The following is a 12,495-nucleotide window of genomic DNA, read 5'->3' as shown; positions in this document are numbered from 1 at the left end:
GTTTAAGTGTTATTGGGCTTAGTGTAATTTTAATGGGCTTAATTAATTTAATTGGGCTTAGATTAATTAATTGGGCTTAAAGTTTAAGATATTGGGCTTAAGTATATTAATGGGCCAGATTTAAGTTAATGGGCTTGAGTGTAGGGCCAGCAGTCCAGGACCATCCATGAGAAAAACTGCATGTGTCCTGATTATATATTTAATTATTTTTATGCATTTAAGTTATTTTAATATTTATATGTTAGTAAGAAAATAAATTAAATATATATGAAGGACACACAATTTATTTAAGTACATGCATTCATGAAATCAATTTTTGTGCTATGATTGAAATTCTATGGTTGAGCAAATAAAATATTTTAGGTGGAAATTGAAGTAGTGTGCCCATTTATGTATGGGCAGTTTCTGCCATTTATGTATGGGTGGTTCGCCACCAGCCTCGTACGATGGTTTCTTAGACTGATCAGTCGCACTATAAGTATGGGTCACACTTACGGATAGGACCATTCGATGTTAAGAAAATAAGTGCTCAACAACTCAAGTATGTATGATATTATGTATGTTATGTATAATTCAGTGATTTTCTTAAGTAACATTTATGTTAATATTTTGAGGCATGCTCATGCATTTATAGATTAAGTATTATGTATGAAAGTGTATTAAATTATTTTAAACCCTTGTTAGTATGCATGTTGGGCCTCTAGGCTCACTACACTGATATGGTGCAGGTGAGTATGTAGAGGAGCAGGTTACCCCTACCGGTGGTGAGGACGTATGAGCAGACATGTAGCAGTGGCCCCGTGACCGTGACAGCTTCTGAGTCACCATACATGTTGTCTTATGATACATTTTAATATTTTTAAGGGTTGAGGTTTTTGAATATTTTATTAAATATTTTTAGTGCATGCACACATTTTTATTCATTTTAATTATGCAATATATTTTTAATTATAGGGTTGACTCAGATATTTATTTAATTTAAAGAATGCATTTTACTTAAGTATTTAATTGTTTATTTATTTATTCATGTATTTATTTTAAATATTTTATTATGTGCATATATGTATGGGCATATATGTACATATTTTATTTAGTAGTAAAAAAAAAAAAAAATTTCCGCATAATTATTTATTATAGAGTTAGGGTCGTTTCAGGAGATGGCTTGATTTGCTGAAAGACTTTGACTGTGAAATTAAATATTATCCAGGAAAATCGAATGCAGCAGCTGATGCATTGAGTCGAAAGGTATGTTCTTTATCCTTATCGACGATTGGTGTATCGAATTTGATTGAAAATTGCTGTTTATCTGGATTAGTATTTGATACAAAATATCAGCCATTACGACTCTATCAAATGCAAGTTGAACCAGCTTTATTGGTAAGAATTCGAGATGCTCAGAAACGTGATCAGAATGTACAGAACTCGATTGAGAAAGTCCGATCAGGGCATGTATCTGAATATCGGGTTCAAGATGATCTTCTATACGTTCACAATCGCCTTGTAGTGCCTGATATTTCTGATGTACGTCAACAACTACTGAAAGAGGCGCATTGTAGTCGTTACAATATTCATCCTGGTGGTAGGAAGATGTATAACGATCTGAAAGCTCATTATTGGTGGAAGAAAATGAAGACTGATATCACTGATTTTGTAGCTCGATGTTTGAATTGCCAGCAGGTGAAGGCTGAGAGGAAGAGACCACCTGGTTTGTTACAGAGTTTGTCTGTACCTGAATGGAAATGAGATCATATTTCCATGGACTTTGTGACTAGATTACCTCGATCTTCTAGAGGTTGTGATGCTATCTGGGTGATTATTGACAGATTGACGAAATCAGCGTGTTTTATTCCATATCGTATGATGTATAGACACGACCAGATAGCAGAGATTTATATCCGTGAAGTTGTCAGATTGCACGGAGTGCCGAAATCTATTGTATCAGATCGTGATCCGCGATTCACATCACATTTCTGGCATAGTTTGCAAAGTGCGTTGGGTACTCAGTTACACTTGAGCACAGCTTATCATCCACAGACTGACGGACAGTCTGAGCGTACTATTCAGACATTGGAGGACATGTTGAGAGCTGTAGTTCTTGATTTTGGCACTAGTTGGCAAGAATCACTACCTCTTTGTGAATTCTTGTACAACAACAGCTATCAATCGAGTATAGGAATGGCTCATTTTGAAGCTTTATATGGAAGAAAATGTCGATCTCCTTTGTATTGGGATGATATTTCTGAAGTACCTGATACTGGTCCTAATATGATACGTGATATGAATGACCAGGTGAAGCTTATTCAGAAACGAATGAAGACAGCTCAAGATAGACAGACGAAATATGCCAACATTCGACGTCGACCATTGTATTTTGAACAGGGGGATCGTGTATTTTTGAAGATTTCTCCGTTCAGAGGCACAGTCAGATTTGGCAAGCAAGGGAAATTGTCTCCACGCTACATCGGTCCTTATGAAATTCTGGAGAAAATAGGCAATCTCACCTATCGATTAGCTCTTCCTCCATCGTTATCTGAAATACATGATGTCTTTCATGTATCGATGCTTCAAAAATATCTTGCTGATGAATCTCATGTGCTTCAATCTGATGAGGCTGAACTCGACGAGACTTTGAGTTATTTTGAAAAGACAATTCAGATTTTTGATCGAAAAGAGAAGCAACTACGAACGAAGACTATTCCACTTGTGAAAGTTCAGTGGAGTTGTCATGGTATTGAAGAAGAGACTAGGGAGACTGAATCTGATATGAAGCAAAGATTTCCTGAGATATTCCAATGATGTGAGTCTTCTTTAGTTTTCTGTTATCTGATATTTGATATATGATCTATTGATATTACTTCAGATTTCGAGGACGAAATCGTGTCTTAGTGGGGGAGAATTGTAACGCTCAGAATTATTTAATTTTGATCCAAGAATATTTAATTTGGGAATATTTAGAGTTTTGATTTAAATTCTAATATTCTTAAATTATTTAGGATTGAAATTGAATGAATTAAGAAATTGAGGATTGAATTGCAATTTTTGAATAGTTGAGGGGCCAAAGTGCAAAATCCTAAAATTATATGGACACTTGTTATGGAAAATTGTTATGTACGTGTGATTCACTATTTCCATCAGACTTATCAAGGAATTTTCAGAGAACAAGAAAGGAAGAACCGAGAGCAGAGATTCCAAGCTTCATCTTTACCTTCAAATTCATATATCTTGAGCTACGGATATCCGATTTCGATTCCAAAAGATGTTCTGGAATCCTCGCAAGACGACCTTCGATTTGATGTAAGTTTCTTCTTTGTTCATCAATGTTTGACAGTTCAAAAATGACAGGGATCAGAAGCTGGTATTGATTTGATGTTGTTGAGCTTCTATCTTTGATAATCTTGAAGTTGAGTTGAAGATTGATTTGTATATCATGTTCTTATGAATTCCAGCTATGATTTGATTGAATAACTGTTGATATGTTGAGGATTATGCTGTTTTTGAATTGTATATAGCTGATGTTGTTCTTGATATGTTCGGAATCGCCGAAGTGACACCGATATGCCGTCAAACTATTGATTTGAAGTGATTTGCTATTGTTTTTGGATTCCGAAGTTGCTGAAATATTAGCTGATGATTCCTTGATTGTTATGCTATCGTTTCAGTGCTTGAACAGGACATTTCAATTCATTGATCTTGACTTCGAAATCGATAGAAGAAGGAACAAGGTTTGAGACTATTCTACATTCAAGTTGTATGGTTTTGAGCAGAATTGAGTCAAGGCTTATATTGGTCATCTTGTACAGCTTTGAACAGTTAGAAGACATCCTACACTTCACATTTGAAAGGTAAAAGTGGACTACTATTTGTTTGGGATTACAACTCGAGATGGTTTGTATCGAGTTCCCTTAAATCACATACTTGCTTGCTTAATTGCTCTTATGTGGTTTACTTTGAGTTGTTGAATGAGTCTTTGATGTTATGAATGCTTTGATGATGATATATGTTGCATTCATCTTGCAAGACTTATTCCTTGATTTTGAAATGAACGAAAACGTTTGAATAGACGATTTGAGGAATGGTATATGTATGGCCTGGGTGGTTGTTTTAGCCTAGCGTCTGAATTGCATATATGATTGCTTCAAAGTCTAGAGAAGAAAGATAAGTAACCCCACCTCAAGCGGGAGAGTCGGTGGATTAGTTATGATATCTACTTCTCGGGATCCCAACCGATGATTGACGACATGAACCTTATTTTGAAAACATGCATTGTATTTACTTTTATATCATGATCTTGATATATGTTGTTATGCATGTTTAGTCGCTTTTACTGGGAAATCTATTTTTCACCGAAGTTATCCGGCTATTGTTTTGTTGTATGTGTCATTGCAATAGGAGGGAGTGGATCCGGACAAAAGCGGAATTGAAGAACAAGGGATGAGAGAACATAGCGTGATGATTCGAGTTAGAAGTGAGTGAGCTGTCATGTTGTAGAATTGAACCTTAAACATGATCATGTTATAAGATACTTGTACCAAAACTTGTAGATGATTTAGTTGTGGTTTTGTTGATGTTTATAGGATTGAGATATGATGTAAATCCTTGAATCAACATGATGTATCTTGATCTTGTTTATATAGCAATGTTCTTGCTTATTTTGAGAAGCCTTGTTTATGTTTTAAAGGCTTGGAGATGATTCAATCCTATCAACTATACCATGTTTAGCATGCTTGTTGGTTTCTGACTATGTATGGAATCCATAGGAGTTGATACTAGGTTGAATGGCATGGAAGATCTCGTTTTGACAGCAGCAACTTTCTCTGATTTTTCTTCTGTTCCTATGCTCGCTCGATCGATAGGAAATGACCGATCGAGCGAGGCCTTCTTGTTGCTGGACAAAAGGTTGTACTCAGAGGACTCGCTCGATCTGCAAAATTTGGCAGATCGAGCGAGACCAATTGCTCAGGCACCCGAGAGTTGAGCTGAGGAGCTCGCTCGATCGGTGATATTTCACCGATCGAGCGAGGTGCTCACATTTTAAAAAAAAAAAATTTATTCTTTTGTTTAGACATTGATACTAGTCTAATCTTGTAGTTCCACCCAATTCACATCATCTATGTCAGTGGAAGTCACAGCTTTTCGGTGTCCAGACCTCCCCAATAATATGAGCCAGGCACTAACCGCGGGTAGCGTTCATCATGCAACCACCGTTGATGGAAGGCAAAAATAAATTAAACTCTTTTAATTTTTACTTTTGTGGCTTGATATAAATTTTGAATCTCATTCAAAATGAGGGATTTTAATTTTGAAATTGTCTCATCATTTTATTTTAAAAATCGTGCGTCATGATTTTGTATGTTTGCCGGATTCATGCAACTATATTATCTAATAATATACATACATGCATATTACTATATATCACATATATCATAATATGATAATTAAATAAACAAGGATGATCGATTGTCAATACTATTTGATCCATGCGAGCCAAACATGGATCAAAGTCCAAATCCTAGGTAAATGTAGAGATGCAAATGCAACTTATTACATAAGCTTTCAATATTTTACATGTCTTCATCTTTTTCATTGGGCCCACCATCTTCCAATCTTGATCTCCCACTAATTCTAATAATTACATTTGAATAGCTATGACACATAAGAGATACATCTCATGGAGTGGGAACGGGCCATAAACCAAGTCCACTTTTATTCAAAATAAAAGAAATAATAAAAATAATAAAATATCCTAACATACACCTAGCATATTGGTCACGGCTCTCGATCATCCTTCATGCATATAATATCAAATATTAAAAAAAAAAAAACAAATCATGTATCTTGTCATTTTATTACTAACCGTCATAATTATTAAATGAATTAATAAATTAAATAAACTCCTTTATTTAATTTCCAATTAATTCAATAATAATTAATTTCTTGTAAAATTTCTTTTACTATAAATAATTAAAATTACATTCTAATTATTTATTTTATAAGAAAATATTTATAATTTTACTAAAAATTAATTGTAAGGATAAATTAGTCAAATTTTCATTAATTTTAATTTAACCCAAATTAATTTAAAAATTATAAAATCGCATCGGGTCCATTGTCGGGACTGCCCAAAAACTTTTTGGGCAGCCCAATCTCATTCCAAGGGCTGCCCGAACAATTTGGGCAGCCTGCCCGTTGGGGCTGCCCGACCTGTTCAGGCAGCCCGTTACTGTTCACACGTGAACAATAACAACGCGTGTTACTGTTCACGTGAACAGTAACATAATTTTTTATTTTTTATTTTGAAAAAAATTTTGGAAAAAATAAATTTTAAGGTGTTGCGATTTTTCAGAATTTTCTTATGCAGTTAAAAATAAAAAAAAAAACTGAACATGAAATTTAACCATACGATATAGAGAACCTGACTCTGATACCACTGTTGGAGCACCGTGTTCTCGTGCCCAAGATGCAGCGGAAGTTTAAAATTTTTCGTCTTAACATTCAAAACATGCTTGGACACTCGTATGATTTAATTGAAATTCATAGGATGTTTACGAAATTATATCTTTAGTGAATATCTCACTTGGCACCAACTATCCTGGGATTAGCGGATATAGCTCTTGTTGTAATTTCCTACGAATGATCAACTGGAGTATCTCCTTCTTCAATCTCCAAATCAAGTCCACGACCAATTTGCCTATTCCTCTTCTAACTCGCACTAGAGAGAAAAGAAGAAATTTGCGTTAAGATTGAATTAAGAAAAAGAAATCAATTCCAACCTTATTGATTAAGGTGGCCGAATTCTTCAAGCACAAAGGGAGAGAGCAATTTCGAAAATTGCCTGAATGATAGAGATTAGGATTTTCAAGAATTATGCTTTTTAATATATACACGTGTATGCCTTAATTATACATGCAATTAATTAAAACAATTTTAAAATTTGCATGCCACAATTAAGTGATTCTCGAAAATCACATACACATATAATTCAAGATTTGTACTCCTACTAGTCCATGATTCATGCACCCATTGTATTAATATTATCATAATCCCGATCGATGATCCAATATCACCGATTGTGATGATTTTAACTTAATCGTTATTATGATGCACACTTTAAATTTTCGAAACCAATAAAGCATAAATAAGACAGCTGCTAATTTTAGAACACTTCCACTTAAATTAAGCAGGTGCACTCCCTTAACTGTTTTAGCAGTTGTGCTCTCAAAAAATTCTATAAGCCATTCTAAACTCATTTATAAGCTTATCATTTGATCCAATCAAATTTGTTTATTATAAATTCAACTCTTTGAATTTATCTCAACGGAAATAGGGAAACTAGTGCTTGTGTGACCCTCAATGGTTCAGGAATACAACTAGCCATGGGTTCACAACTCTTTGTGATTCAGGACATTGTCCTTTATTCGGGCTTACCCTTATTAGCTCAATTCTATGCATCAATTCCTTAATCATAAGAATGTCAGAATTCATTTTTGATGGACCCATCGAATCAAGGTAAGATCGTCTAGTAGCATCGCCCCATGATTCCCTAGGTATCACTGATAGTGCCTGCAAGAACCAGTCGATTATGGTTATCGTACAGTACGGTCCCTTCATCTCATATATCCCGATCGAATCTGCAACCATTGGTTCATCGAGGGTTGCATGTGAAGTTCAATAACGATGTGATACATTTAAGAGAATACATAGTGGCATCGCATGTGCAACTAGGGAACCACTTTACCCTAATGTACATTTCATACTCTGGCCAAAGATTTCATGCACTATTATCTCATAAGATCACATAGGATATCCACACCCGTAGGTGAGCGATGAATTTCCAACTACAATGCACTTGCTTCTACATGTATCATAACTGTACCCAATCTCGCCACCTGATGACCCTCTTGGAGTTGGTAAACGAGTCAAAACACAATCCTAGCATGTAGAGCCTCAGTGTTGTGTCGGGTCGTAAGGACTAATGGTGTACAACCATAACCACGGTTTTATCCACTCGATGAATAATAACCACTTGGGAAATCCGAGGGAGGGTAGTTCAGTGAACTCATCGTATGAGCACCAATCTGTATGATTGAATATCTCTATGTCCATACCAATGAAACGTGGTACACATCGTCACAGATTCTAGTCTCAAGCTCGAGCGATCCTTATCCTTATTTTGGACGGCTCAATCGACTAGGAACTTAATTTAGAATATACAGTAATTGAAATATGTGTTTTATGATTGTCATCACATGTACAACCTCATATTTATTTACTATAGTATATTCAAGGTCTTTATCTATGCAGCTTGCATGGGTTTGCAGATAAAGTAAATGTCAGAATTGATTAAAAGAGTAATTATATTAAAATAAAGATTGTTTATTACACATGAGTCAATAAAATCCCAAGCCAACAGTTGGCTTGCAGGACATCTACTCTAACAGGTGTAGCTGGTTTGGTGACTCCCTATTCAATGCTATGCATATATGGCTCCTTGATAACTTCTAGTTTGATAAGGAAAACCACATAAAAATGTGAGGTTGGTATTTGCTCAAATAAGGATAACAACCTATGCGATCAAATTGATTTAATTTCTGGCAAAAGAATGATTACTAATAGAAAAAAAAATGAAAAATATATTTAAAAAATAACATATTATTTTATTGATTAAAATTTTATAAAACAAATAATTTTTTTAATAAAAGTAAAATTCTAATTGTCATTACATTTTGATGAAAAAATGTAATTATTTTTTAGAACTTGTGAAAAAATATGTTACATTAAGATTCATGTTAGATAATAATAATAATAATAATAATAATAATAATAATAATAATAATAATTTTTAGTCTTAATTATCTATATATATATCCAACGCTAAAATTTTTGGTGTACGTACTATATAATAACATTCTCTGGAGACTAGATAGATTTCCCAATTCTCTCCATTATATTATATATTAGTAATTAACAGTACTCTCGAGAGAAATTACTAAGTGCAATTATATATAATTGTTTCCGGCCGATGGATGTCATAAACTAGCTAGCTACCTGCATGCCAAGTAGATTATGAATATATATTTATATATTGGATTTCAAAAATGCATTCGATCCATACCACATGATGCATGATAGGCTGGCTACTAGGGTCCATCGTCACCGTCTCCAATCAAGTTACAGATATCAGAGCATTCTCCCAAACTGCAAATTAATTATTATTATTTATTTAATAATTAATTACCTCAAAATTAAAGGATATATATAATTTAAATTATGCAAAATAATTACCAATATTTCCTGCTCCGGAATCCATCCTTGAAAACAACAAGAGGTCTACTCTAAAAAAAAAAAAGAAAAAAAAAAACAACAAGAGGTCTGCACACAAAATTAAAGCAAACTAGCTAGCTAATTAACGTACGACAAAGAATTATATATAAAAAAGAAATTATTAAAAAATATATATATATATATATATAATAATGAATGAATCTGCAGTATACCTTCTGATATTGAGAAGGCCTTCTCCAGGAGATCCAAAGCCACCCTGAATGCAAGTGCTGACGCATTTACTGGTGCAAGTCTCTGATTTCGTCGACTTGGGTCGTTGGATTCTGACTTGGGTCTTCTCGCTGCTGGATAAAGTTTGCGGCACATTCGATAGAGTCTCATCATCTCCAATTGCATTTGCAGCTGGAGATGACACCAATATTAATGCTACTGCAGCAGCAGCAATATTATAATTATAATTATAATTAATAATGGTGGCGCGTCGAGAAATAATATTTATGACGGGAAGATTAATCTTTGTGTGGCTTAATGCAGCTTTGGTACTTATAGTACTACTGAATAATAATATGATCTTGCTGGCTGCATCTGGAGTAGTAGTGATCACCAGCATATTAATCTAATAATTGGGTACGTTGTCTCAGTCTCTTAATGGGGATGAGAGGCTCAGATCAACGTTTTGTGATCGGATAGAATTAAGAGACTGAGACAACGTATCCAATTATTAGATTAATATGCTGGTGATCACTACTACTCCAGATGCAGCCAGCAAGATGATATTATTATTCAGTAGTACTATAAGTACCAAAGCTGCATTAAGTATATATATATATATATATATATATATATATAGAGTTCTTTTATGGTGTCCAACATTATATGTCCACTTCATGTCCACCATGTACAATAGATGAGTTGACCGTAACAATAGATGAGTTGACTTGTACATGGTGGGCATGAAGTAGACATATAGTGTTGGGCACCATAAAAGAACTATATATATATATATATATATATATATATATATATAGTTTCAAAATATTATATATTTATATATACTAAAAAAATGTAAGTGTGTTGCATGTAATTACAATTTTATTTGACTGTGACTGAAGTTATCAAATTTCAAATGTTTATCTTTATTAAAATCATTTATTATACTTTTTAGTGGCAAATTTAAACTTCAGTCACTATGATTCAATATCCAATTAGCAGGTGAAGCGGGAATATTACGTCTTTAACTTCTTTTTTTTGGTTGTGATATTTGTCAGTTCTTGATCACCGTTTTTTTGTTATTGTGATATTATATATTTATACCTTGAGTTTAATTTAGTTTTTAACTGACAACTTTAAAGCAATAACATATCATGTTGTATGTTTATTGAAAAGCGTAATATATATATATATATATATATATATATATATATGTTATAAATTGTAGGATCAAGTGATTTGTCTGTTATTAATTAAAAATTATAGTTGATGGTAACTGTGCAACTCAAATATTTTAAATCGTACAACAATACAAACAAAAACAATATGTTTCAATTGCTCAATCTAGGAGAAAGACAATTATTGCACTCAAACAATCATCTTATCCATTATTGTGTTTTCAATCAATGTGAATCGAAAACATGACATTGACTGAGATATTAATTGTATGACCGAACGCTTCTCGTTTTAACAAAATTTATAGTTGATGATAACAATCACACTCAATTAATATTTTAAACAATACAAAATCTCAAGCGTCATGAATAATTTATATTAAATGATAATTTTACTTACATTGATTTTTAAGTAAAAATAGTAATTTATTTCGAAAAAATGATTTTATGATTTATTAACTTGTCCAAATTTGAGTTTTAGTCCATTGAGTTGTGAAATTCGGTTTTGGTGCACTAACATTTAATTTTTTTACTATTGTTAGTCTAATTGTTGACATGATATTTGATAATTCAAAAATTTTTTATCTCAGCATTTTTACGTCATGTCAGTAGTTTTTTTATTACAAATCTGTATTTTCCATTGTCACGTTATCAATTAGACCAATAATTGCTGAGAATTAAAATTTAGCATACCAAAATAAAACTTTAAAAACTTAGTGGACCAGATCCTACAAGTAAATAAGTTAGCGAAAAAAAAATTTATTTTTCCTTTTTTTAAAAGTTTTATTTGAAAATGAAAGTTGATCTTCTATTAATAAAATAAATATAAATCATGTATTATTATTTTTTCTTTGGTAAACCATGATAATCATAAGACAATTATTGTAGTTTGACTTGCTTTGATTCTCAATAATCTTGGTCATACGTAATAATATATTCAAATTTTTCTTACGTATACTTTTCCAGTTTATTGAATAAATTTGTTTGTTTGACTTCGACAATCAAATTTAAATGTACATTTATAATAATTTAGTATAAAAAAATAATCAATATCCTAAAAAAATATAGAAATAAAAATAATATTTTTATAATATAAATTCTGTGTGTTATAGTATACACAAATATATACTAAGAGTATTTAATTCAATTATACAAATAATTATTAATTAATGATATATATATACATATTTTTTCATAAGTTCATCAAACTCTTGTTTTAAAAAATTTAATATATTACTTTGTGGTAAATATTTTTTTTTTCTGAAATCAAATTCATATAATGTACAACAGTCAATCCAAACTTTTTTTTATTAATTTTTTTCAAATCTTGTAATTCAAAAAACTCTTAGAGTATTAGCTTTAGTGGAACTGGTGACGTTATTTTAAATATTTTTTTTTCTTCATATTCAAGATTTTAAGTATAAAAATAAATTATTTTTAATTTTTCTATTGTTATCGCTAATAACATAGTTTCTAGTATAGATATATTATATTAATATTTCTTGAACCTCTAATCAAGTATATGTAGATAATAATTTTATGTCGTCTAATCTCATTACCTTTAGTTTTTCATCCATTATTTTATACGACAATGCCTTGATAAGACATTAATATGTTTTCTGCTTAATTTTTTTAATATTAATTCAATCGAATTGTTTTAAATTTGATATACATATAAAGTACATGTTGTTTTACATGTCATAAAAAATATTTATATATGTAGTGTAATAATTAATTAATAGTTTTTAAGAATAATATGTTAAATATATTATTTGAAAAAAATATTAGCTTATAAAAAAATGTGAAGAAAAATATTTTTTTTAAAACA

At 31.9% G+C, this 12,495-nt stretch overlaps 1 protein-coding gene across 2 annotated transcripts; it reads right to left on the bottom strand.

Moving 5' to 3' along the window:
• Positions 1-8,872: 8,872 nt before the first annotated feature.
• On the bottom strand, positions 8,873-9,914 carry LOC140885324 (uncharacterized). 2 transcript variants are annotated; one of them, XM_073292291.1, is made up of 4 exons: positions 9,495-9,914; positions 9,283-9,327; positions 9,113-9,195; positions 8,873-9,045 (listed from the first exon to the last, which is right to left on the bottom strand). In XM_073292291.1, the coding sequence occupies exons 1-3, from the start codon at positions 9,890-9,892 to the stop codon at positions 9,138-9,140; spliced, it is 501 nt and encodes a 166-aa protein (XP_073148392.1). In that variant the 5' UTR covers positions 9,893-9,914; the 3' UTR covers positions 8,873-9,045; positions 9,113-9,137. The 2 variants fall into 2 exon arrangements, with proteins under 2 accessions (XP_073148392.1, XP_073148391.1); XM_073292290.1 differs by having other exon boundaries at positions 8,873-9,195.
• Positions 9,915-12,495: the final 2,581 nt, after the last annotated feature.

Source organism: Henckelia pumila, chromosome 2, assembly GCF_033568475.1.
Source record: "Henckelia pumila isolate YLH828 chromosome 2, ASM3356847v2, whole genome shotgun sequence".
Classification (NCBI taxonomy): domain Eukaryota; kingdom Viridiplantae; phylum Streptophyta; class Magnoliopsida; order Lamiales; family Gesneriaceae; genus Henckelia; species Henckelia pumila.
The sequence above is the reverse complement of the archived record's forward strand: the minus strand, read 5'-3'. Positions and strand labels throughout refer to the sequence as shown.

Coding starts and splice junctions, on each gene's coding strand:
- LOC140885324 (XM_073292290.1), bottom strand. CDS start 9,892: ATGCTGGTGATCACTACTACTCCAGATGCAGCCAGCAAGATCATATTA. Junction 9,328..9,494: donor GGCCTTCTCAATATCAGAAG/GTATACTGCAGA, acceptor TTTTTAGAGTAG/ACCTCTTGTTGTTTTCAAGG. Junction 9,196..9,282: donor TTCCGGAGCAGGAAATATTG/GTAATTATTTTG, acceptor ATTAATTTGCAG/TTTGGGAGAATGCTCTGATA.